This window comes from Sus scrofa, chromosome 8, assembly GCF_000003025.6.
Source record: "Sus scrofa isolate TJ Tabasco breed Duroc chromosome 8, Sscrofa11.1, whole genome shotgun sequence".
NCBI lineage: Eukaryota > Metazoa > Chordata > Mammalia > Artiodactyla > Suidae > Sus > Sus scrofa.
The window spans coordinates 71,202,609-71,229,742 of NC_010450.4; the positions used below are offsets into that span (position 1 = coordinate 71,202,609).

General features: G+C 46.1%; 1 protein-coding gene and 1 long non-coding RNA gene across 2 annotated transcripts; one reads left to right on the forward strand and one right to left on the reverse strand.

Annotated features, from left to right (window-relative positions):
* Window positions 12,483-23,179, forward strand: C8H4orf26 (chromosome 8 C4orf26 homolog). Its single transcript, XM_003482414.4, has 2 exons — window positions 12,483-12,809; window positions 22,376-23,179. The coding sequence occupies exons 1-2, from the start codon at window positions 12,743-12,745 to the stop codon at window positions 22,708-22,710; spliced, it is 402 nt and encodes a 133-aa protein (XP_003482462.1). The 5' UTR covers window positions 12,483-12,742; the 3' UTR covers window positions 22,711-23,179.
* Window positions 13,538-24,665, reverse strand: LOC110262126. The gene is made up of 3 exons (XR_002346712.1): window positions 23,924-24,665; window positions 22,577-22,706; window positions 13,538-13,726 (listed from the first exon to the last, which is right to left on the reverse strand). It is a non-coding gene; the product is annotated as an uncharacterized LOC110262126 (long non-coding RNA).

Genomic DNA, 27,134 nt, shown 5'->3' on the forward strand with positions numbered 1-27,134 from the left:
TAAAATCTTGGTCACTGAGTCTTTCATGAGCTTTCCTGGTATACAGCACTTCATATGTGTTGTCACTATGCTATGCTACAGGAGGTAACTGCTACCCGAGCGAGGACTCTTGGAAGCCCACATCCGGTTACCTCCAGACTTTGCTTCCTCAAACTTCATTTCACCATCCTTCCAACAACAGTCACCTCTCCTTTTCGGAGATGTGCTCAGGAAAAACAATGGTGCCCACGCTCTCACATCACTCACCTTCCTCCCAGCCTGTACTTCTGATCACAGAATTGTGCCTGATGCAGAACAGAAGCTGGAAGTGATGGAATTGGCAGAAGAAAATGTCAGACCAGCACCAGGAAACCATGGAGCAGAAGCCAAATACAATCTGTAATCTAAGAACCACATGGGGGCCGATAGTAAGCTCTCGTAACAGCGGTTGAAGAAATGCTAAGAATTTAGCACATTCAACCATTTCACACATATTTTTCAAGTTCCAGGAACTGTATGCCAAAAATGTGCTAGGCACCAGAGAACCAACAAAGAGAAGCCCAGTTTCTGCCCTCAAGGAGGTTAGAGACTGGCAAGAAGCTCCAAAAGCCCCAGGGAGAGGAAAGACTGCATTTCAGGAGGATGGGCTGCCGGATGCCTTTCTCCTCAGCTTTATTAGTAGACACACATGCTCAACGGAATTCACATCACAGCATCTTGAAGTTTAAGTATTTGCATCTCATTCAGTCTCATTCGTTTAATTTTTTTTTTTTTTTCTTTTTCTGGTCGCCTGGCAGCACATGGAGTCCCTGGGCCAGGGATCAGATCCAAGCTGTAGTTAGGACCTAAGCTGCAGCCATGGCAACATGGGATCCTTAACCCACAGTATTAGACAGGGGTTGGGACCTACATCCCTGCGCTCCCTAGATGCCATCAATCCCATGCCCCAGAGCGGGAACACCTCATTCATTTAACATTTATTTTAGGCACATAAAGAAGTTCGTAGGGAAGTTCCCATCGTGGCTCAGCCGACTGAGAACCTGACATAGTGTCTGAGAATGTGGATTTGATCTCTGGCCTCAGTGGGTTGAGAAGCCAGTGCTGCCACAAGTTTCGGTGTAGGTCAGCTCAATCCCTAGCCTGGGAACTTCCATGTATGGAGGGTGCAGCCCTAAAAAAAAAGTTCATAGGCTAGCATATTTAACATAATAATCTATTGAGTGTGCTGCTTTCAAAGCCCCATACATTACTGTGAGGGATACGAAGATAAGACGAAGGCATTCTCAACCTATAGGGAGGTACAGAGTCTATAACACAGAGAAGTGGACATGGTGGCAGGACCGTGGCAATTAAGTAAGTGACCATGTGGAGTTCCTGTTGTGGTTCAGCAGGTTAAGAACCCGACTAGTATCCGTGAGGATACGGATTCAATCCCTGGCCTCACTCAGTGAGTGAAGGATCCAACATTGCCATGAGCTGTGGTGTAGATCACAAACACAGCTTTGGATCCCACGTTGCTGTAGCTGTGGTGTAGGCCAGCAGCTACAGCTCCAATTCAATCCCAGCCTGGGAACTTCTATATGCTGCAGGTGCGGCCCTAAAGAAAAAAAAAATGTAGATGACTATGAAATTAATGGAGCCAAAATGGAACATAAGTGTGTCAGTGTGGGCACCTTTAAGGTTCCGTGCCAGGACCCAGATTCTGGGAGCACTCTCCTTGGGTGCGAGAGTAGGAGCCCAGACCACCAGGGAGAACCAGAGACATAAGTTCAAGTTTACATGTAGGTGCCAGTTTATTGCATATGCCCCAGGCCAAGTTCCTAAACCTCTCTGAGCATTTACAAAGTAGGCAATAGGGAGTTCCTGTCGTGGCTCAGTGGTTAACGAATCCAACTAGGAACCATGAGGTTGTGGGTTCGATCCCTGGCCTTGCTCAGTGGGTTGAGGATCCAACGTTGCCATGAACTGAGGTAGGTCACAGAAACAGCTTGGATCCCTCATTGCTGTGGCTCTGGTGTAGGCCGGCAGCTACAGCTCCGATTAGACCCCTAGCCTGGGAACCTCCATGCCACAGTGTGGCCCTAGAAATGGCAAAAAGACAAAAAATAAAAAATAAATAAACAAATACAAAGTAGACTATAATAACTTCCTCAGCCCGTTGTAGGGAGAATTGTATTTAATAGACCATAGAATGAGCTTTCCATATATTGGTTTTTTTTCCTCAAGTCCCATGGCAGGAGTCTGAGAAAAGGAGATAAGATCTGGAAGAAGGGTAAAACACGACAGGAGAAAATGCCTTGATAGGGGATAATAGTAGCAAGGCAACAGTGGCCAGGTGAGCCTGGTGCCTTAAATAAACCTTCCCTCCGTGGCAGGCAAAAGCAGGCAAGGAAGGGGTTCCTGTCGTGGTGCAGTGGTTAATGAATTCAACTAGGAATCATGAGGTTGCAGGTTCGGTCCCTGGCCTTGCTCAGTGGGTTAAGGATCTGGCGTTGCCCTGAGCTGTGGTGTAGGTCACAGACATGGCTCGGATCTGGTGTTTCTATGGCTGTGGCATAGGTAGTGGCTACAGCTCCGATTCAGTCCCTAGCCTGGGAACCTCCATGTGCCATGGGAGTGACCCTAGAAAAGCCAAAAACCAAACAAACAAACAAAAAAAAGCAAGCAAGGAACCTCATCCCACTGAGTGAGAAAATTTTATTTGATCACATCCTGCCTTGTCAACCCTGAAAAGTTATTTACTCCATCTCATATATGTCTCATTCACTCATCCATTTACTCTTTCGAGTTCCTAAAGCCCATCAGACATATAGTTTGGACAGTGCCCAAGTGAAAGCGCCTGTACCAGAAAGTAAATCCAACTATATCATCAAGCCCATGATTTAATGTAGTCACCATTTTTTCTCTCAAGATTTTCTCCGTGAAAGGAACCAATGTGTTGATTTTCATTCTAGAACAAAGGAGCATCAGGAGTCCTTTATCTCCCTTATCTCCCCAGGACTAGCTACTTTGACACTGCCTCAGTGTAGACAGCCACTTACTAAACAGTGTTTGAACTAAATTTAGTTCCATGGTCCATGGTCAGTTGACAGTAGAGGAGTCTCCAACAGGTTTGTGTTAGATAATAAATTTCCCAATTCCGGGAGTTCCCCTCGTGGCTCAGTGGAAATGAATCTGACTAGTATCCATGAGGTGGCAGGTTCGATCCCTGGCCTCGCTCAGTGGGTTAAAGATCAGGCATTGCCATGAGCTTTGGTGTAGATCGCATTCACGGCATGGACCCAGCGTTGCTGTGGCTATGGTGCAGGCTGGCACCTGTAGCTCCAATTTGACCCCTAGCCTGGGAACTTCCACATTCCATATGTTGCAGGTGTGACCTTAAAAAATAAAAGGCAAAAAAAAAAAAATAATTCCCAAATCCTTACAGTAATGCTTGTACAGTTGAAGAAGAAAAATAACATCACATCTGACTCAGCAAATCTGGGCCTCATGCTTTTTAAAACAGAACTGGGGGGGGGGGAAGAAGTGGGGTTTTTTGAGAGGGTGTGGGGCTTTTTTGGTTTGTTTTTTAACTTTATGGCCGCACACGTGACATATGGAAATTCCCAGGCTAGGGATTCAGCTTGAGCCACAGCTGTGACCTACACCAGATCCTTTTACCCACTGCACCGGGCCAAGGATCGAACCCATACCTCCTCAGTGACCTAAGCTGCTGCATTAGGATTCTTGCCATGGTGGGAACTCAAAAAAAGAAGTGTTTTATTAAATAAAGGTAGTGAAGCATAGAGGCCGTGCAAGATGCTAACCACAAATACTGTAGTTAACATCCTGTGGAGAAAGGCATCAGCTGCAGACTTGCCAGCAAAGTGTACTCAACATGCAATTTAATTCGAAAATAAAGGGTGCTGGTGCTTATAAAAGAGGGGGGCCTGCTAATGGTACAAAGTGTTGCCAGGCTACAGAGCTGAAGGGAATTACCTCTGAAATCTTGAGGATTTTTGAAAAAATGTTCTGGCTGCCACTTTCACTATGACACCTGGGGTGGGGGTCTTGAGAGTAGGGAATGCCTTATTGAGATGTACATTCTGCTTCTCTGTGGCCATCACCATTATCCTGTCTCTTTTTTTTTTTTTTTTTTTTTTGGTCTTTTTGCTATTTTCTTGGGCCGCTCTCGCAGCATATGGAGGTTCCCAGGCTAGGGGTCGAATCGGAGCTGTAGCCAATGGTCTACACCAGAGCCACAACAACTCGGGATCCGAGCCTCGTCTGCAACCTACACCACAGCTCACGGCAACGCTGAATCCTTAACCCATTGAGCAAGGCCAGGGATCAAACCCACAACCTCACGGTTCCGAGTCGGATTTGTTAACCACTGAGCCACGACGGGAACTCCTATCCTGTCTCATTTTGTTGAAAAGACAGGAAATGGTTTTAGCCAGCAAATGACATGTGTTTAGTCCAAAAGATCAAATCACCAAGACCTCATAGGGACCAGCAAATTTTAGAGTGTAATGAAAATATATTCTAGAACTTAAGTCTAAAAACACTTGCAGCAAGTTTTTTGTTTTTCTTTGTTTTGCTTTTCAGGACCGAATCCTAACCGCATCTTAAACAGCTTAAGGCAATGCCAGATCCTTAACCTACTGAGCGAGGCCAGGGATTAAACCTGCATCCTCTTGGATACTACTGTCAGGTTCTTTTTTTTTTTTTTTTCCCTGCTTTTTAGGGCTGCACCCTCAGCATATGGAAATTCCCAGGCTAGAGGCTGAATCGGAGGCACAGGTGCCGGCCTATACCACAGCCACACTGGATCCACACTGGAAGGTCTTTGACCTTCACCACAGCTCACGGCAACACCAGATCCTTAACCCACTGAGCGAGGCTAGGGATCAAACCCACATCCTCATGGATACTAGTCAGATTTGTTTCTGCTGTGCCACAACAGGAATTCCCACTAGTCAGGTTCTTAACCTACTGAGCCACAGTGGGAACTGCTCAGCAAATTATTTTTAAATGCACCTTACAACAAAGGCACTCTACATGTGCCCAAAGAGGGCCGTGGGAGGATTGTTTGCAAGAGCAGAAAATAGAAAGCAACCCAAATTCCATCAAGTGGTGAATTGATAAATAAATCTATGATGCACCCATACAAGGCAATAAGAAGCAACAATTCAAAAGAAAGAGATCGATCTATATATATATATCAGCATATGGAAACAAAAGACATTTTAAGTGAACAAAATGATTTAGAAGGCAATTTAGGAAGTTCCCTTGTGGCGCGGTGGTTAAGGATCCAGCGTTTTGGCCACTGCTGTGATGCAGGCCATAGCTGTGTAACGGGTTCAACCCCTGGCCCAGGAACTTCCACATGCTGCAGGTGTGGTGAAAAAAAAATAGGAGGCAACTCAAGATATTGTCCCATTTATATAAAAAACTATTAAACCCACCTACAAAACAATGTCTGGGTGTGTGTGTATAAATATATTTAAAAAGGAATGGGAGTTCCTGTCGTGGCGCAGTGGTTAACGAATCCGACTAGGAACCATGAGGTTTCGGGTTCGATCCCTGGCCTTGCTCAGTGGGTTAACAATCCGGCGTTGCCGTGAGCTGTGGTGTAGGTTGCAGACGCGGCTCGGATCCCGCGTTGCTGTGGCTCTGGCGTAGGCTGGCAGCTACAGCTCCGATTCGACCCCTAGCCTGGGAACCTCCATATGCCGCGAGAGTGGCCCAAGAAATAGCAAAAAAATAAAAATAAAAAACAACAACAACAACAAATAAATAAATAAATAAATAAAAAGGAATGGAATGATAGGGCAAGTGGTTAGCTCTAGAGAAGGAAGCATATACTTCCTGTGTGGGGTGGGGGGTGGAGTTTGAGAGAGAGGGAGAGGAAGGGAAAAAATCAGGCAGTGAGTGAGAGAGGAAAGAAAAAATTTTAACAGCATTCTGCAAATTTACATCAAAACCATGCCATTTCTGAAAAACAAGGAGCTGCTTGTTACCCTCATCATCTCCTGGAGGCACTGGCCGAAGCTGGATCCAAATCTTAAATTACTACCATTTCCTGTAACTCCAGGATATTTCAAAGAACTCTGTCAAAGCCTGCCAGCTTAAGTATTGCAACTGACAGAAACCACTGTCTTGGTGGGCGCGGTGACAAGATTTTAGCTCGCCTGTCACCCAACAGAACCCTCAAGAAAACGCCCCTGCTCGCCTGTTGAGAACCTTCCAGGTCAGCTCTCCAGCTGCCTCGGTACCTCAGAAAACGAAAAATCAGCACTTCCAGTAGGGACATCTGAGAAGCAGGGCACACTCGCATAGAACGTCTCACGATTTTGGTACATCGTCACAGTCTGTCTTGTCTTTGTTTTATTTCAGATTTTGGGTTTTAGAGAAATGTCCATCAGAGGTAGGAAGCTACTGTTGTTCAGCAGTCGTGATAGTTGACAATTACTAGGCACCAGTGGCCACTGAAAGCGCCTAAATGTTGGTATCCATCTAACCTCCTTCCTATGAGGAAGGTCCTATTATTTTCCTCATTCTATGAATTAAAGAGAGAAAATTAAAGAGAGAAATTAAAGAGAGAAAAGTTCATTTGCTCATGCTCTCACAACTGCTTTATATAAGGACATGTCGCCTCAACATCACACAGAGAAACAATGTTGTGGACCCGGCCCTACAACGCCAGACCCAGAAATTTCCATTCCCTGCAAGCTGACTGCTGTGGCACATTCATGACACCTGAAGCCAGACCTCAGTCATGCCATTCAGGAGCTCCAGCTGGGGCGGTTAGAGGCAAAATGTGAAGTCAGCCTGTGTCTGAGCTGGGGAGAGCCCACAGTGACTCATCACCACAAACTCATCCATCTGATGCTACCGCCGAGTGTAAACAGGGCGGCTGCACCCGCAGAGTGAAGTCACCTCACTGCACACATAGCCGAGACAGCCAGGTATCCGCAACTTCCGCCTGCGAGGGAGTCTGTCCGGTCACCCGGTCGCTCTCAGCTCTCAGGAAGAATGCACGGTATGAGAAAAAGATTGGTCTAAGTTCTGCAAATACCTTTCCCAACCACTGGAACGGACATAATTTTCTACCCCTGTCTACTTTGTAATCAAATACAAGAATATAAGACTTCATAGCTCTTCTTTCCACTTAGCAAGCGACACTAGACTTAAAATAGAATCTTTTTCTCCATGTGATTTGCTACTGTAAGACTGTGTTTGGTAATATTTTAGAATCAGTTTTAGCAAATCACATGCAAACATTGTGTGTGGCTTCAGGTACAGCTGGATCTAGGGATTCAAATTAAATTGCCAGGAGTTCCTGTTGTGGCTCAGCGGGTTAAGCATCCAACTAGTGGAGATCCCATTGTGGCTCAGCAGTAATGAACCCAGCTAGTATCCACTAGGACGTGGGTTCAATCCCTGGCCTCGCTTAGTGGGTTAAGGAACCAGTGCTGCATGAGCTGTGGTGTAGGTCACAGATGTGGCTCAGATCCCAAGTTGCTGTGGCTGTGGCGTAGGTAGGCAGCTGCAGCTCCAATCTGACCCCTAGCCTGGGAGCTTCCATATGCCATAGATGCAGCCCTAAAAAGACCAAAAAAAAAAAAAAAAAGACTCCAACTAGTATCCATAAGGATGCAGGATCCATCCCTGGCCTTGCTTGGTGGGTTAAAGCATTCAGCGTTGCCAAGAGCTGCGGTGTAGGTCAAAGATGTGGCTCAGGTCCCAAGTTGCTGTGGCTGGTTTTTTGTCTTTTTAGGACCTCGCCCAAGGCACATGGAAGTTCCCAGGCCAGGGGTCAAATTGGAGATGCAGCTGCCAGTCTACGCCACAGCCACAGCAACTCGGGATCTGAGCTGTGTCTGCAACCTACACCATAGCTCATGGCAACACCAAAACCTTAACCCCCTGATTGAGGCCAGTGATTGAACCTGCGTCCTCATGGATGCTAGTCGGGCTCGTTACCACTGAGCCACAACAGGAACTCCTAACAGAGTGACTTATTAAAGACTTTTTATAAGGGAAAATTCCAAACAAAAGTAGAGAGGAGAATAAACTCAAATGCACCCATTACCAAGCTTAAACAGCTATTAAACATGGACAACCTTATTGCAACTATACCGGCACTCACTCTGTATCTGCTGATTGTTTTGAAGTAATCCCAGGTAACATATAATCTGTAAGTATTTCAGCATCTATCTCTGAAACGTAAGGACTCTATTTTTTTTTTTTCACAAAGTCATTCATCATTGTCACACCTACAAGAATCACATATCCAGTCAGTGTTCACATTTCCCCAGTTGGGGAGTTCCCGTCGTGGCGCAGTGGTTAACGAATCCGACTAGGAACCATGAGGTTGCGGGTTCGGTCCCTGCCCTTGCTCAGTGGGTTAACGATCCGGCGTTGCCGTGAGCTGTGGTGTAGGTTGCAGACGCGGCTCGGATCCTGCGTTGCTGTGGCTCTGGCGTAGGCTGGCGGCCACAGCTCCGATTAGACCCCTAGCCTGGGAATCTCCATGTGCCGCAACCCCTAGCCTGGGAATCTCCATGTGCCGCAGGAGTGGCCCAAGAGATAGCAAAAAAAAAAAAAAAAAAAAAAAAAAGACACATTTCCCCAGTTGGATTTTTTTTTAGCAATTTGTTTATTTGAAGCAGGACCCAAATAAGGTTCAAAAGTTGTATTGTTTGACGTGGCTCTTTAAGTCTCCTTTACTCTGTAAATTCCCCCTCCACCTCTTTTTACTTATTTATTTTTGCCTTGAAAAAATACTTTTTAACAAACCAAGTTTTGGTCCTACAGCCATGGGTGCATTTTAAGGATCCTTTCACAGAGCTTTTCCCTCAGCAGGTGGACAACCAGGGGCCCAGAGCCCACCTAGCACAGTGTGAGAGCAAGGATTCTAGAGCCAAACTGCCTGAGTTCCTACCATGGCTCTGCCACTTATGAGCCACCTGACTCGGCCTCTCTGTACCTTCATTTTCTCATCTTTTAAGTGGCGATGACAGTAGTTTCTAACTCTTTGAGTTATTTTGGCAATTAAATAGCTTAACTAATGCATGGACAATAATTGGAATAACGATGCTTTAGAATACAGAAAATGATCTATTGTACAGATGAGGAAACTGAGGTCAGTGGGGCTGACTGGTCCAGGTCTCCCAGCTAATGGATGGCAAGGCCGGGACTAGAACACTAATTTATCCCGCTGGTTTAATGCTGTTCAAACCATTGATAAACAAGGGATCTCCTGTACTGGGCTTCACTCTGCCCCTGACCTGGATGTTACGACCTTTCTGCTGTTAAATCACAGAGATGACTCTAGGAAACTTCTCTAGGCCTCCTGATTTGCGAAAGGGTGGAGCTCGAGTTATGTCTAAGCTGCTGCAATCCCTTTTCGGAGAAGTCCCCATAGAAGATGTCCTAGCAAGCCTAGAGTCATACAGGCCACCCATGAAGCAGCACCTTCAAATCGGCGCCAGCCACAGAAACTTCAGATTCCCCAAGTATGTGCTCCAGTCCGTCCACCCCCAGGCCTCCGGGAGGTAAGCCTCGCTTGCAGCGCCAGCTGCTACTCCCTCAGCCTGACTCGGGCAGGCCTGGTACCCACCACTCCCCCTGCTACCCGTAACCCTGACTCATGGAGGACCTCCTGGCAGCTTCACCCTTACTCACCAAGGCCGAGTGAGCGGACCGTCTCTCCTGGACAGCTGCAGCAGTTTCTGCAGCAGGAGACTAGCCCCAATGGACATAACTCTAGCTCATCTTTGCTTCTCCAAGGCCTGGCAGCAAAATGGGGACTTCATCCCATCAGGCCAGCAGAGATGAGGAAGGCCAGGTGAAGCCAAGCATCCCTCAGGCCAACACCTGGGAGCCCTTGAGTGCGTGAAAGGAGCTTCAGCAAAGCATCTGTCCAAGCTGCAGCTAGAGCAGACCAGCCTTTCTGACGCCGCTGGTCTAAACTAGAGTGTACACACAAGACTGGCAAGACTTACTCCCTATTCCAACAGTAAAGAGAAAAGTTAGAAATTTTCAGCCAAAAAAGAATTTTTTCTTTTTAAGGCTGCATCTGTAGCATATGGAGGTTCCCAGGCTAGGGGCTGAATCGGAGCTGCAGCATCTGGCCTACACCACAGCCACAGTAGTGCCAGATCCGAGCCCATCTGTGACCTATACAGACTGCTGGCTGGCAACGCTGGACCCTTAACCCACTGATTGAGCCCAGAGATGGAACCCACACCCTCATGGACACTATGTCAGGTTCTTAACCCACTGAACCACATGGGAATGCCTCAAAAATAAGAATTTGAAGAAATTTTTTAAAATTTCACTCTCTTTGCCATTTTGTTGCTTTTATTAATTTCAGGACAACAGATACAGAGAAAAACAGGTATACCATTTTGCTTGGGTTCTTTAATTTGGACAAAACATCAAATGAAAGGTCAGCAGAAATCCAATACCAAAAAGAAAATTTCTAGTAATCAGTAGAAATAGTGCGGTGTCCATCAACAGAAAGTTGTCTTTTTTGTTTTGTTTTGTTTTGCCTTTCTCTAAGGCCGCACCCGCAGCATATGGAGGTTCCCAGGCTAGGGGTCCAGTCCAAGGTGAGGCCACCAGCCTACGCCAGAGCCACAGCAACGCGGGATCCAAGCTGCGTCTGCAACCTACACCACAGCTCAGGGCAATGCCAGATCCTTAGCCCACTGAGCAAGGCAAGGGATCGAACCCACAACCTCATGCTTCCTAGGCAGATTCCTTAAACACTGAGCCATGATGGGAACTCTCAACAGAAAATTTTCTTAAATAATTTGCAAGAAATGCATAAAACAGAACACAGGGCAGTAGTTAAAGAGAGCATGTGAATCTAATTTTGTCGGCATGGCAGTATGAGTCACACCTATTGACGTAAAATTCATTATGTTTCTCGACTTCACAGCCTCCAGTACTTCCTTTCTCTTAACACTCAAACCCTTTCTTGTTCCTTAGTGTTTAATGTCCCTGCCAGACTGGAAACTCCATGGGAGCAGGAACCCTATCTTTAGGCTGAGCACCTACACCAGACCTGGATGTGGCTCAGGACATGGGATCAACAGAGCTGCCAACTCTCAGGAACTGAGCTTCTTTCAATGTGTCCTCCTTCCTCTCCGGGCTGCTGACAAATCGCCCATTTAATCATCTGTTTCTAGAAGTTTGCCTAGGATTAGCATCAAGCCTGTGGAATTTACCATTGTCTAGTTGGGGAGTGTTTGCGTTCTTACTCACTTTGGTTCTCAGTTTGCACAGTCTGCCTGGCTAAATAGTCCGCCCTTCAGAGCCAAGAACTGCGCTGTTGTGTTCTTTCTGCAATGGCCAGGGACTCTTCTGCTCAACCCAGAGGCCGCTGAGCAATGCAATGAGTTGGCAAGCATAATCTAAGAGAACAAAGAATGGGACTCACTATAATTTAACTGCAGCCACAACAACTCCCGTTGGAGCACCAGGCCCTGTAGGTGGAGCTTTATGTCAATTACCTTTTTTATTCATCACAACAATCCCCTGAGGGAAATACTGCAAGCCCCATTTCACAGACCGGGCCTCTCAGAGACTCATCATGATCGCCCAGCTGGTAAAAAATGAGACACAATTGGAGCCAATTTTTCCTAACTCCAAGCTCCTTTTTTTATATAAATTTAATTACTGAGATATAATTGATTTAAAACATTGTGTTAATTTCTACTGTAAAGCACAATGACATACACATATGACAAGATACACATTAATCACAAGATATTGAATATAGTTCCCTGTGCTACACAGTAGGACTTGTTTATCCATCCCAGATACACTAGGTGCATCCACTAGTCCCCAACTTCCATTCCTTCCCTCCTGCCTCCCTCCCCGCTTGGCAACCACAAGTCTGTTCTCAGTGTCTGTGCAGCTGCCATCGTCAAGAAGTTCATTTGTATCATATTTTAGATTCCACAAATACATGATATCACGTGATAGTTGTCATTCTCTTTCTGACTTACATCACTTCGTCTGATAATCTCTTGGTCCAAGGTCCATGCTCTTGTGACCCCCACCCCCACCCCCAGACCCCTCCACGCCTCCAACAGCTGACAGCAGACAAACCCAGCATCTTATGAGCTATTCGATGAATTAGAGGTAGCCCTGGAAGGACAACTCACGAAGCTAATCTCCCTAAAATTTCATGTTCGCTTAGACCTTGACCTTGACAGCTGCTGGAAAAGATAGTTTTATGACTCTGCTGCCCTTGGCTCCTGGACAAGAGCAGAGAAGAGAAGTCATCCCCTCTGAACGGAGGTCTGCCAACAACCTCTTCAATCCACCTGGGTCACGAAGCCTTTGGATAGGGTCCTCCCATCCTGTTTGGCTTTGTGAAGTAAGTAAGCCACACAGAGCAAAGCCGTGCTGAGTATTTCCTGGACCGGGTCTTTCTCTTGCTGAGGGAGACCTATCCACACAAATAGAGAGATGGCGCTAACAGGGGGAGAAGATCTGAAGGAATTAAAAGGATGGTGAGGGCGTGGTCATCCGCAATCCAACCCCAAGGAGAGATGAATGATGCTCAGCTGTCATTACACGGAGCTCTGGTTGATAAACACTGTCTGGTATTTCCTTGCTGACCTCTTCCCCTCACACCACAAGCCCTGATCACTGTGGTCCACTATGCAAATGCAGGCTCCCTGAATCAGGCTGTGGGTGACTCACCAACCCCTTTAAAGCCACGTTGGCTTCAAGGCAGTGACTGCTCGGGGTGGAAGCCATGGCTCCCAGACTCTGCTTCTCCTCCTGGCTATGGGTCTGCTGGTTGGTGGTAACTGTGGCAGAAGGTAAGGGGTTTGTTTTTATTCTCCTGTGGGCCCACTAATTAATAAGTTGTGTGAAAAGACAAAATTTGGCTCCATGATTATACACATCCATGGATTGGGATATTTACGTCAGCTCCCGTCAGCCTGGGTGGTTAAGGAGAAAGAGGCTGAACTTTATCATCTGAAGACCTTGGTCCTAGTCTCCGCCCTAGCTCTGCGACTTTAAATGCCCTTAACCTCTCTGCCATGTCTCCTCGTATGTGAAGCGACAGCATCAGTGACACTCATTATTAGGGGGGTTGTGAGGACCAAATGAGCTCTCATGCAAGATCTCCCTGCTTCCAGCACTGTATGAATACTAGTAGTTATTGCTATAGAGCTAACAATTTATACAATGTCCACCTCTTTCTATCCCCAGCGGCACAGTAATTTGCACGTGGTGGGTGTTGAGTCTCTATTCATTCTTTTTTTTTTTTTTTGTCTTTTGTCTTTTTTGTCTGTTGTTGTTGTTGTTGCTGTTGTTGCTATTTCTTGGGCCGCTCCCGCGGCATATGGAGGTTCCCAGGCTAGGGGTTGAATCGGAGCTGTAACCACCGGCCTACGCCAGAGCCACAGCAACTCGGGATCCGAGCCGCGTCTGCGACCTACACCACAGCTCACGGCAACGCCGGATCGTTAACCCACTGAGCAAGGGCAGGGACCGAACCCGCGACCTCATGGTTCCTAGTCGGATTCGTTAACCACTGCGCCACGACGGGAACTCCTCTATTCATTCTTTAATCACATCTAGTCAGCTGTGTCTTGGGGCCACAGAGGTGGACATAGACTTCTTTCTTTAGGATTCCATTAGATTCCATTTCTCCACTGCTCCTAGCGCTTTCCTTTCCCCGATTACAAACTTTCCAGGTCACCTGAGCCACAGAATTGGTTTGCAAACCCTGGGGACAGGAAAGAAAAGGATCAGCAGGAGTCAAACTGAGTCCTCTGTCCCCACGTCCCAAAAGCTCCCGGCAGAGCAGAGAGGGGCAGTGACGTCTCTGGTGGTGACACCACCGAGACCACCTAGTCCAATCTCTGGGTGAACTGGAGCCATCAGCAGGCAAGGAGCCATAGATCACCCAGAACACCTGCCGTGGTTCCCAGGACGCAACCTGCAAGCATCGCCTGCTAAAAGCAACATCCGAAAGAGGCCCCGTAAAATAGAACTTGTCCTCTGACCCCTTTTCAGAAAGTGAACCCCTCTCCAGGAAACCTTGTAAATATGCAGCTAAGTAACAAGGAGATTAGAGGTTTATACAGGTCTGAAAAACAAACACCTTTTTTTTGGTCTTTTTGTCTTTTTTTCTAGGGCAGCTCCCTCGGCACATGGAGGTTCCCAGGCTAGGGGACGAATCGGAGCTGTAGCCACCGGCCTACACCAGAGCCACAGCAACGCGGGATCCGAGCCACGTCTGTGACCCACACCACAGCTCATGGCAACGCCAGATCCTTAACCGACTGAGCAAGGTCAGAGATCGAACCCAAAACCTCATGGTTCCTAGTCAGATTCGTTAACCACTGCGCCACGATAGGAACTCCTGAAAAACTAACGCCTTTAACGTGTGATTTCTGATTTGGGCTTACCCTTCCCCACTGTCTCTCAGACTGGCCTCCAAGTCCTTCCAATGCAGTTTCACCCTCTCCAGGCAGCCCAGGTTCCAGGTCATCACCTGCTTACCTACGCCCTGGCTCTGCCAGTCAGGGGCACGTGTAGCTCTCCAACCCATCTCATTCTTTCTCCTCCTGCCTTCCTGTTCCCACCTCTGTTTATCGAAATTCTGCTGCTCATAATGACATTTAATGTCACTATAGTATTATCCTCACAAAGGTTTGCTTTGGGTTTGGTTTTTTTTGTTGTTGTTGTTGTTGTTTTGTCTTTTTAGGGCCGCACCTGCGGCATATGGAGGTTCCCAGGCTAGGGGTCTAATCAGAGCTACAGCTGCCAGCCACAGCCACAGCCACAGCAACACAGGATCCAAGCCACGTCTGCGACCTACACCACAGCTCACAGCAATGCAGGATCCTTAACCTGCTGAGCGAGACCAGAGATCGAACCTCAACCACGTGGTTCCTCGTCGGATTTGTTTCTACTGTGCCACGACGGGAACTCCACAAAGGTTTTCTTAAGACAGTTTTAAAATCTGCAATCATGCACTCTCCGATCTCTTTGAATTCTTCTAGCAATTTGTTCATCAACCACAGAGGTCACTGCATTCTGCTCTGTATTACAGATCCATGCATTGGCAGCGCCTCCCCACACCTCCCTGTGTCTTTATCATCTCTGCATTTGCCACAGCACCTAACACAGTAACCTGCACACTGTTGAAATGACTAGACTTGCAGCCTAGGACTGAAAGAGGCCTGTGTGAACTTGTGCGAACTGGGCTCCAAAGTCTTTATCTGTAAAATTAGAGATTTGACCAAAATAGCCAGTCATTCAGTGAGTCTACAAAATGAATTAAGTTGCAGTTGTGAGCAAATTAATCACAGGGTTTATGTTTCTTTCTGGCTTGACTCTGAAAGCACCTGAGAATGTTTCTAATTCTCCATGTATAAAGGAAGCACCGTATACTTACATGTCAAGCATAAAGCTTACTTCACTTAAAAGTCAGGGTAGTTCACTACAAACCAGCTATTGTCTGCCCAAAGAACCACAGACTCCAGGTAATTCCTTTTTTTTTTTTTTTTTGAAAAGTCATCTCATCCTTACTTTTTAAAACAAGTACTAGTTGTTGGTGTACCATGACTTTCATGTCTAGACTATAATAAACCCACTTAAAGCTGATATCCAAACTCCAGGCAATATTCTGGCTTGATTTTTTTATTATCCTGTAATTTTGTTTGTGTTTTAGGGCCACATCCATGGCATATGGAAGTAACAGGCTAGGGGTCAAATATGAGCTGCAGCTGCCAGCCCACACCACAGCCACAGCAACATGGGATCCGAGCTGCCCCTGTGACCTACACCACAGCTCATGGCAACGCCAGATCTTTAACCCACTGAGTGAGGCCAGGGATTGAACCTGCAACCTCGTGGTTCCTAGTCGGATTCGTTTCTGCTGCACCGTGACAGGTACACCTATCTTCTAATTTTGAACGTTAAGTTATTACTGCAGTTTTTCTGGGACAGGAATTAAATACTCACTGAGCTTCACAAAAATCTGCAGAGAGGAACATCTACACTCAACATCTCCCTGCCGTTCATTCAATTCCCACTATAAATTGTCACCACCGAGGAGTTCCCATCATGGCTCAGTGGTTAACGAATCCGACTAGGAACCATGAGGTTGTGGGTTCGATCCCTGGCCTCACTCAGTGGGTTAAGGATCTGGCATTGCCGTGAGCTGTGGTGTAGGTCACAGACATGGCTCGGATCTGGTGTTGCTGTGGCTGTGGTGTAGGCCAGTGGCTACAGCTCCGATTCGACCCCTAGCCTCAGAACCTCCATATGCCTCAGGAGCAGCCCTAGAAACAGCAAAAAGACCAAAAAAAAAAAAAAAAAAAAAAAAAGAATTGTCACCACCGAGCAGCACTCTAAACCAGGGGCTATTCTAGGTACTAGGGACATAGCAGTGACCAGGAGAGTCAACAGTCCTTGTCTTCATGGAGGTCCGGTTGTAACAACATCTTTACCCTTCAGTCCTATCAATAGTGCACAGATTTTATGAATACAATATAACCATCTGGATCCAAGAAAATGACGTTTCATGCTAACAGAATTTTCCATAACATTCAAGATTAGTAATAACAGCAGCTCACACCTACTAAATCCATGCTGTGTGTCAGGCACGATCTGAGCCCTTTACGTATCTTATTCCAGTTATTACAACAAGCCAATGAGATAGGCGGTGTTATTTTCTCCATTTTATAAATAAAGAAAAGAAGCCTTGGAGAAGTTAAGGAAGCTGTCGGTGGTCACAGTTATTAAATGGCATCACTCAGGGATCTGAGGCTTTTGAACACTGTGCTATCCTGCCTCTCAAAATGCTTTCGGGAGTTCCCATCGTGGCGCAGTGGTTAACGAAGCCGACTAGGAACCATGAGGTTGCAGGTTCGATCCCTGCCCTTGCTCAGTGGGTTAACGATCCGGCGTTGCTGTGAGCTGTGGTGTAGGTTGCAGGCACGGCTCAGATCCAGCGTCGCTGTGGCTCTGGCGTAGACTGGCGGCTACAGCTCCGATTCAACCCCTAGCCTGGGAACCTCCATATGCCGCGGGAGCGGCCCAAGAAATAGCAAAAAGACAAAAAAAAAAAAAAAAATGCTTTCAGTCTGCATTTAATATTTGACCTACTTTGGTCTAATGAGATTTGCAGAAGAACTCTGGTCTTTGACATTCAGGGCCTCGGGTGTCGTGTCAGTGTGCTACATAATGAAGAACAGTTGCTTATTAATGATCACATTATCCCTGAGGGGTAGGAACGTGGTAATTTTTGCAATTAGGGAAACTGAGACTTCTCTCAGTTGATTCAAGTCCACTGTTGTGCTGTGCCAGTAACGAGGAGACCACGGTTTACAGGCTGGTCACACAGATATTGCGGTGGAGGAGGAATATGACCACTGAAAAGTAATCAGACTGAGGAGTGAGATGAAAGTGGACTCAGAGGGTGCTAGGAAAGCATCTTGCCAGGGGTGGTAAGCCAGCCTCAGGGAAGGGAGGGCCTCCCAGAGGAAACAGACCTGAAATCTGCAATGGAGTAAGCCAATCAGAGAGGGCAGGAAACGGTGGCTATGCAGCGGGAGCAGACTTTTTTTGTTGTTGTATTTGTTTGTTTTTTATTTTTTTGTCTTTTTAGGGCCGTGCCCATGGCATATGGAGGTTCCCAGGCTAGGGGTCTAATCGGAGCTGTAGCCACCAGCCTATACCACAGCCACAGCAACGCAGGATTCAAGCTGCGTCTGTGATCTACACCACAATTCACAGCAACGCCGGATCCTTAACCCACTGACAGAGACCAGGGGTCAAACCTGTGTCCTCATGGATGCTAGTCGGATTCATTAACCACTGAGCCACGACGGGAACTCCTTTTCTTTTTTTTTTAATGGCTGTGTGCATGGCATATAGAAGTTCCAGGCCAGGGGTGGAATCCAAGCCACAGCTGCAATCTGCAATGCAGATCCTTTAACCCACTGCACCAGGTTGGGATTGAACTAACAGCTCTGCAGCGACCTGAGCCACTGCAGTTGGATTCCTAAACCCCTGCACCACTTAAACTTCTTGAACCAACTTTTTAAAACCCCAGGATTGTTGATAATTTTTTTTAATAGGGCCACACCTGCAGCATATGGAAGTTTCCACGCTAGGGGTCAACTCAGAGCTAAAGCTGCCATCCTACACCAGAGCCACAGCAACGCAGGATCTGAGCCGCATCTTCGACCACAGCTCATGACAATGCCAGTTCCCTGACCCATTGAGCGAGGCCAGGGATCGAACCCGAGTCCTCATGAATATTAGTTGGATTTGCTTCTACCACACCGCAACAGGAACTCCGATGATTTTTGTCAAAGTAGTTTTTGTGGACTAGAAGAAACAGAGTCAGATTCCAATGGATTAAACAGGTGGTGGGGTGGGGATGGAGTCAGAAATCGGTAGAATTCTCTTTGAAGTGAGAGAAGTAGGAACCGAAGAAGTTCATGGCAGGTCCCTGATGTTTTCTCCCTAAAATGTGGAGCTAAGTAATCTGCCTAGAAAGGGAGAGAGAATTTTGAAGAGAAGTCTTCCACTGAATGAAGAAGAATGAGAAACTTGAAGGGGCTCTGAGGAGAATGTGACAGGTGAGCCGATAGGGGGAGTGAAGCAGGACAGGGGTGGACAAAAGGATGGATGAGCTGTGTTAGCTTCTTGGAGACCAGGCACAGCATCAAGCCACTCACTCCCCTGTGTGTCCTGAACCTTGCAAAAAACCTGTAGCAGTTTCCCAAGTCAATCCCTGAGGCTCTCACATTTTAGAGCACTTGAGCTAGCCAACGGGGGACTTGAAATAGTCACCATGTGTCTAGTCTGCTGGGAGAATGTGGTTTTATGTGAGCCAGTTACTGAGACAAACTTATATCTCCATCTTGAGTCTTGAAAATTCCCAGAAGAGAGCAGTGAATAATATCAGATGCTCCCAGAGCCAGAGAAACACTGACTAGAGACTCTAACACCCACTGTCTGGAGGATTTGGAGAGTAGCCTCAGTTTTAAGAAAGGAAATGAGGAGTTCCCATAGTGACTCAGAGGTTAACGAACCCGACTAGCATCCATGAGGACTCGGGTTCAATCCCTGGCCTGGCCTCGCCCCATGGGTTAAGGATCCGGCATTGCTGTGAGCTGTGGTATAGGTCTCAGACAGGGCTCAGATCCTGTGTTGCTGTGGCTGTGGTGTAGGCTGGCGGCTATAGCTCTGATTGGACCTCTAGCCTGGGAATCTCCATGTGCCACAGATGCAGCACCATCCCCCCCAAAAAAGAAATGAACATAAGGGGTGTGTGCTTTTATTTATTTTTTTAATTGTCTTTTTAGGGCCGCACCCACGACAGCATGTGGAGGTTCCCAGGCTAGGGGATGAATCAGAGCTGTAGCCACTGGCCTATGCCACAGCCACAGCAATGCCAGATCTGAGCTGCATCTTCGACCTACACCACAGCTTATGGCAACATTGGATCCTTAACCCACCCAGCGAGGCCAGGGATCAAACCCACATCCTCATGGACACTAGTCAGTTTCTTAACCTGTTGAGCCACAATGGGAACTCTGGGTGTGTGTTTTTAAAAGCTTCAGTACAGCTTACTGAGGGGCAGAGCCAAGGTCCCACTAAGCCTGATCTGATAGCAAAATGTCAAAATGGAATTGAAGAATAAGGCTAGCTTCTCCCCCTAAGACTGGATTCTCAGCAAAAAATTTTCTTGTTATAAAAGTTCAGAACTGATCTGACTGTAGAGGAGGAAAGAATGAGTAATATGGGATTTAATCACCTTCTGTTATTTGAAATGTCTTAATCTAGTTTCAACCCTAAGATTTTAATACTTAGTATCCTGGGTGGGGATGGGAGAGAGGGTTGGTATTTAATTCAAGAGACACAGAGTTCCCATCGTGGCACGGTGGTTAACAAATCTGACTAGGAACCATGAGGTTGCAGTTTCAATCCCTGGCCTTGCTCAGTGGGTTAAGGATCTGGTGTTGCCGTGAGCTGTGGTGTAGGTCACAGACGCAGCTCGGATCCCGCGTTGCTGTGGCTCTGGCGTAGGCCGGTGGCTACGGCTCTGATTCGACCCCTAGCCTGGGAACCTCCATGTGCTGCGGGAGCCACCCAAGAAAAGGCAAAAAGACAAAAAAAAAAAAAAAAAAGAAAAGAAAAGAAAAGAAAAGGAGAGAGACAGCCAGCCATTCAAACTGGCTTAAAAGAACAAAAGAGCTGGAGGTGGAATGATTAGTATGTGGACATTTCTAAGAACCTGAAGTACAGCCAGCCCTCAGAAAGACCAGCCTTGGAAGGTCAGGTGCCAAGGTTACTCTCATCATCACTGTTACCACATGGTCTCTTGTCTCTTCTTCTCTTTGAGAGGCCTTCTCCACTTTACAGTTATGGAAAGATTGCCTTCTCTGTTTATTCAACATTCAACTGGCCAACAGCTGACACTCCAGCCCCTGCCCTATACCTTCCACTAACATCTTTCATTGGCTGTGTCTCTTTGTTGAAATTCTCAAGTAAGAATCTGATTGGTCACTGGCCAGCCAGTGAATGAGTTGAGTATCAAACAGTTGTCCAATCAGCCACCACCATAGGGGTGTAGGACTGGCCTTTCCAGGGATTGTGGGTGAAAACAGAATCTCTAGAAGGGGCTAGGAGTGTAGGCAGTCAAAAAGCATATGCAGGTCATGGCTCAGAAGAAATGAATCCAACTAGTATCCATGAGGTAGGTTCAATCCCTGGTCTCGCTCAGTGGGTTAAGGATCCGGCACTGCCATGAGCTGTGGTGTGGGTCGAAGGCATGGCTCAGATATGGCATTGCTGTGGCTGTGGCGTAGGCCAGCGGCTATAGCTCTGTTTTGACCCCTAGCCTGGGAACTTCCATATGCCCCAGGTGCAGTCCTAAAAAAAAAAAAGACCAAGGCTGTACAATTTGGTTGTGATGATTGTTGTACACCTATAAATGTAATAAAAATTCATTAAGCAATTTAAAAAAGGAATTTAAAAAATCTGTAGATTGCCTTGGAGAGTTAAAAAAGAAAAAAAGACCAAAAAAAAAAAAATCCAATACAACCAAGAAATCTGAATTCTGCTGTTCTAAAGGTAAAAGGAAATCTAGCTCTAAAGTGCCTCAGTAGTCTTAACTTCTTGTGAGGAATTCGTTTCCCCACCATTCCCACTCAGCAGGCCTGTATTGTAAGTCTCCACGGGAGGGACAGAATAATTTTCTAAAGGAAAGCTTGCTTTTTCATAGTCAGTTTGAGGGAATGATACAGCTGGAGGGAAGACCTTGACCCTGGAAACTGATCTGAATTTCTTCTCAGAAGCTAACTTCACCCCGGTCCTTAGTGCCCCTCCCCCCACTGCATGCAGGGGGCCCCTCCCTGTCTCTTCCGGGGGGTGATCGCACTTGCAGAAATGAAGCAGATCTTTTGGATTAATGGACTTCGGGAGGGGGCAGGGGCAATTATTTTTATTTTCTTAGAACTTATTTAGTTCTTTTTTACAATGAATTTTTTTTATTTATAATTTATGCACAATCGAATGCACAAAATTTTAAAGGTACAGATTGATCTTGTTTTACATGTATGTGTGTGTGCATAGAAACACGTGTGTACATGTGTATTTTTGTGTATGTAGGTGGCTGTGTATAAATATAAATGTGTATCCCCATATTCATGTAACAACCACCCTGCTCTAAAGAATCCACTGGTTACTTTGTCCACTAAATAACACCCACCCTAACCCTACTGAGCTAACTCATTTTTTAACTTGATTTTTTTTTTTTTTCTGCTTTTTAGGGCCGTACCCGAGGCATATGGAGGTTCCCAGGCTAGGGGTCGAATCAGAGCTGCAGCTGCCGGCCTACACCACAGCTCACAGCAACACCGGATCCTTAACCCCCTGAGCAAGGCCAGGGATCAAATCTAGTCAGATTCGTTAACCATTGAACCACAATGGGAACTCCATTTTTGACTTGATTTTTTTTTAATGCATCCGTGTTGTTGTATTGGTAATTCTTCCTTTTCACTGCAGCGTAGCCTTTCACTGTGTGAATACACACAGTTGGTTGATCCAGTCTCCTACTGATGGACATCGGTATCCCTTCCAGGGTGGGGTTAATATGAATAAGGCTGCTGTGAACATCCCTGAACTAGCCTTTTGCAGACATTAGCACTCATTTCTTGGGTAAATTCCCCAGAGTGGAATTGCTGGGGCATAAGAAGCGTCCAGGTCTCATTTTACTGACTGGGTAGTTCTTTCAAACTTGCTTCGAGACTCTGGGGCTCTCTCCTTCCTCCCCTGCTCCCACCTGCAGACTCGCCCTCTGCTCCCGCCAGCAAGCCTGTCTCCTGACTTGCACTCTTCTCCCCCCCAGGACAAGAAGAGGTGGCCACCCCCCCTGGAGACTCGCAGAATGATGCAGACCCTACAGACTGCCAGATCTTCACACTCACCCCGCCCCCCACCACAAGGAGCCCGGTGACAAGGAGCCAGCCCATCCCAAGGACCCCCAGGCATCCCTTCTATTTTTTCCCGCCACGAAGGCCCAGAGTCTACATTAGGTTCCCATACATACCTTTCTTCCCTCCGACCTGCAACCACCGTTTTCAGTTCTATCCGTTTGTTTGGCCACACGGTCGCCTTCCTCCTCATTACAATTATTTCCCCGGAAGAAGATTCTGGAGCGGGAGCTCCTCCGAGGAAAGCTGAGAGAAGACAGAAGCCCCAAACATGCTGATGTAAAAGAAGCCAAGGCCTCAGAAAAGACTAGAAACAGATTTCGGTTCCCTTTTTCCAAACGAAACCTATTGGATCGGAAGATGAAGCATCTTAAACACCACTGACTAGAAATTGTTTTCCTTCTCAGCAGTGAACATGTCGGTTTATACGTTATTTGTTTTGCAAAAGAGAAGCGACAAGGACATTATTCTTATCCCCTACTTTTTATGATCACAGGATATTTATGCAAGAAAAGTTCTAAAAATCCATACTGAGATGCCAGAAGAATCAACTGCCTCTTCCAAATTAAAGAACATTTAAATAAATTCAGATTGTTATAAAACAATTGGAGACATTACTGACACCCTTTTATTGTCACTAGAAAACTTATAGAGCAAGGTGTATTTACAAAGTGAATTTTAAAAGAAATTATGGAGTTCCCGTCGTGGTGTAGCAGAAATGAATCTGACTAGGAACCATGAGGTTGCGGGTTCTATCCCTGGCCTTGCTCAGTGGGTTGAGGATCTGGTGTTGCCGTGAGCTGTGGGGTAGGTCAAAGACACGGCTCAAATCCTGTGTTGCTGTGGCTGTGGTGCAGGCCGGTGGCGACAGCTCCGATTAGACCCCCTAGCCCGGGAACATCCATGTGCTGCAGGTGCAGCCCTAGAAAGACCAAAAAAAAAAAAAAAAAAATGTTTACAGGGAGAGTTCCTGCTGTGGCCCAGTGGGTTGAGGATCCAGCATAGGGTTCATTACCGCTGAGCCACCACGGGAACTTACACTTGGAGAATTAGATGCCCACCCTCACTCAGAATAGAAGTAGATTTCATATAGTCATAGTAATAAAATTGTGTATAAAATGTATTTTAAGGCTCTGTTTTCATATTAGCAAAGTATTTCCCCTTTTCAGTTTTCAGTGGTGATTTTTTTTTTTTTTTGCACATCAACATGCTGAGAGGTATGTTGAGGACTTTAATTTTACACACATAATAGATAACTTATTTCCCCTAAACAGCATGCCCCAGCGCTTTTGCCAGTTCCAGTGGACTGACCACTGACTTAACTGTTAGCTGCCTGATACCAAGTTTAGATGTGTGTCTGGGGCTGAAACCCCCTATGCTGCACTCCAATATAACCAAGGAAAACAGCCAGGCCCGGTGTGACCTAATTTTCCAATTTCCATTCACTGTGAGCATCAACTTACATTTTGCTGCTTGTAAATCACACTTGAAGACCACATTTCCAGTTCATTCCAAAGATGTTCAACGCCCTTTTCAGATTAGCAGTCCTGGAAGTGGTATGATCAGCTTCCTGCCACTCTGCCTTCGCCCATCCGCTCACATTTCATCGTCGTGAGGCAAATCTACTTTCATCAGCCTCCAAGATCTTTTACTTTGACTCAGGATTCTCAGTGTAGTCCACCGCTTCTCTTGCCACCTCATTCCCATCGTGCTCTCACCAGCCTAGCCCTCCACCAGCCACTGCTTCTGTCTTGCTGAGCTCTGAGTCACCAACCACCTGCTAATATTAGGGAAACCCTGACCCAATCACAGAGACAAAGGCCACATGTTTTGGGTCTCTTCCGTTCTCATTGAGCTTCATATCCGAGGACTGGACTGCTAGAGTGTTGAACTATCAATGTCCACTAGGGCGCGCCACTCTTCGGCCAGCACCACCTGATGGACCGTCTACTACAGCCCTTCCTTGAGGTTCAAAGAGATTAAACACTCAACTCTGGACCCCCAAAAAACGGAACGAAGACCGCGTAGGGCACAGACGAGAGAACACATAATAGCCCTCGGGTGGGATTCATCACAGGTTTGGGCACTTTTCCCCTTTGGGGAAAGCAAATGGCTTGCGGCGAGCTGGGCTTTACTGCCACCTCCTGGATGGCGCTTGGCAGTACGGGGCGGAGCCAAAGGAGTAAGATGAGTTTCCGTCGTGGCGCGGTGGTTAACGAATCCGACTAGGAACCATGAGGTTGTGGGTTCGATCCCTGGCCTTGCTCAGTGGGTTAAGGATCCAGCATTGCTGTGAGCTGTGGTGTAGGTTGCAGACACAGCTCGGATCCCGCGATGCTGTGGCTCTGGCGTAGGCCGGTGGCTGCAGCTCCGATTAGACCCCTAGCCTGGGAATCTCCATACGCTGCGGGGGCGGTCCTAGAAAAAGGCAAAAAGACAGAAAAAAAAAAAAAAAGATGTCGTCCTCGTGAGATGGATGTAAGGCCACCTGCAGCAACTATGAAGCAGAACTTTCATGGTTCTCCTTAAACAGTCCCTGTCCATCCGAGCAGAACTGAGTTCTTCATTCCTCTACCTTAGAAGGGAAACGTACTCCTATCTCATTGACTTTTTTCCTCCCAAGACTCAACAGAAGAAAAGGGGCCTGCTCACCCCCACTTAAGACAAGTGTGACAAAGTGCATTCTTCTGGTTGAGTTGCATTTCCCAGTTTAGAATAATTTTTGATCCACAATATACTTTGAGCCAAACTATATTATATGAATCTGGTGTTTGCCTTTGTTTTCAGGAGGCAGGAAACACATCCATAAAAGAAATCTCCAATACTCAAGTTAAAATCTGATTCACCTTTTTAAAAAGAACTTTAATATCCTTTATTCAAAGAAGGAAGCCCAATGACCAACACATATGTAAAAAAGAAAAAGTACATGAAAATATGTGTAACCTCAGTAATCATCAAGAAAATGTAAACTAAAGCCAGATAATTTTCACCCATCAGATTGGTCAACATGGACATTATTAGCAGTATTATCTAACATGATCCAGGTGTGAGGAAACAGACTTTCTCATAGGCTTGGTGAGAATGTAAATTGCTATGGCATTTGGGGAGGACAATTTGGTAGAATCGGTCCAAAACTGTAATTTTCCAGCTTCAAAACGTCCATCTCTGGGGAGCACTGTGATAATTTCTTCAGCATTCGTTCCATGTATGTCTCCCCCGCTACATGGAAGCTGTGTGTGTCCAGAGGAGGCTGTCATTAACCTCAACCAATTGGTACAAACCTATTTCCTTTTGCTCTTAGATTACTGCAGACAAAGGGATTTACAGAGCCCCAAGCTGATCAGATCATACCATTTCCTTGGTTATAATGCTTGATTCAAGGTGAGCTGTATCCAAATCTGGCTTAATTAAAGTGAAGTTCTGTTTATGGCCAGGGAAATGCAGTTCCTCCTCTGTAAATGGATGAGGATGCATGTAGCTCCAGGGGTCTAAGCTCCCAACATTTACATCATCTAAACAAACAAACTTGATTCCAGATCTAAGTAACCATGACCGGTGTATTTTAACAAACACCTCTGGCTCCAGCATTTATTGTGAGTGACATCGAGTAAATTTCTTAAGCTTTCTAAGCCTATATATACCTTGCCCATAAAACATGACTAAAAGTCCTACCTTCATAAGGTTATTACTATCGACACATAGAAATCACAGCGCTAGACGGTGTGGAACAGAAAAAGATAAATAAGATGTGGATCCTGATCTTTAGAGACACAGAAATTTCATGGGGGCAGTGACACTGGGTATTTTCAGTACCTTCAGAACCTGGCCAAGCCTCTTCTGGAGGGTCTAAGAGCACTTTAATCAACAGCTTTTTTACTTAAAAAATACATAGTGGGAGTTCCCTGGTGGCTCAGTGGGTTAAGGATCTGGCATTGTCACTGCTGTGGCTCTGGTTACAGCTGTGGCAGAGGTTTGATCCCTGGCCCAGGCACTTCCATATGACTCAGGTATGGCCCAATATATATTACATAATATACTATATATAAAATATATATTGTATAAACATGATATAAATATACAAATTTTATTTATACACACACATACATATAATAGGGGAGACAGACAGGTAGGTAGGTATACATATAATCAAAGAAGTGCTGATCCAAGGAAGAAGACTAAAGGCAAGTTCAGGAGGGAAGTAACCAATGGAAACGCAGTTGTCATGGGATGGAGGGATGATTTTAAATCTAGCAGCAAGGTTAATGCAGAGCGCTTTCAAATCTAGAGGCATGAAGATAGCTAAATGGTGATAAACTGACATTAAAAAAAAAAAAACCTGTTCTCCTGAGTGGTAGGGGATCCTACCCTAGTGTAGGGATAGGAAAACATGCTGAATTGAGATATTTTGGTTTCACTTCCCTGACTCCTTATTTAATTCATGTTAACCAACAATACAGTTTCCAAAATGTTGCTTGAACTGTCCTTACTTTTGCAGGAGATGCAGGGCAAAGCAGAACCAGGAGGGGTTAGGTAAGGCTGTGCAATGGGGGGAAAGAAATTTCACTGAAAGCAAAGGAAAATGACATTTTGTGAAGGGGTGTTTGTTTTCAGTTTCTCAGTATATAATACAGTCAATATCAAATATCCACAAACACCTACAAACACAAAGCTCTA

What these genes read in the sequence shown, in the direction of transcription:
- C8H4orf26 (XM_003482414.4), top strand. Translation starts at nt 12,743, where the DNA reads ATGGCTCCCAGACTCTGCTTCTCCTCCTGGCTATGGGTCTGCTGGTTG. An exon ending in GGTGGTAACTGTGGCAGAAG is followed by an intron (nt 12,810 to 22,375) that starts GTAAGGGGTTTG and finishes TCTCCCCCCCAG; the next exon opens with GACAAGAAGAGGTGGCCACC.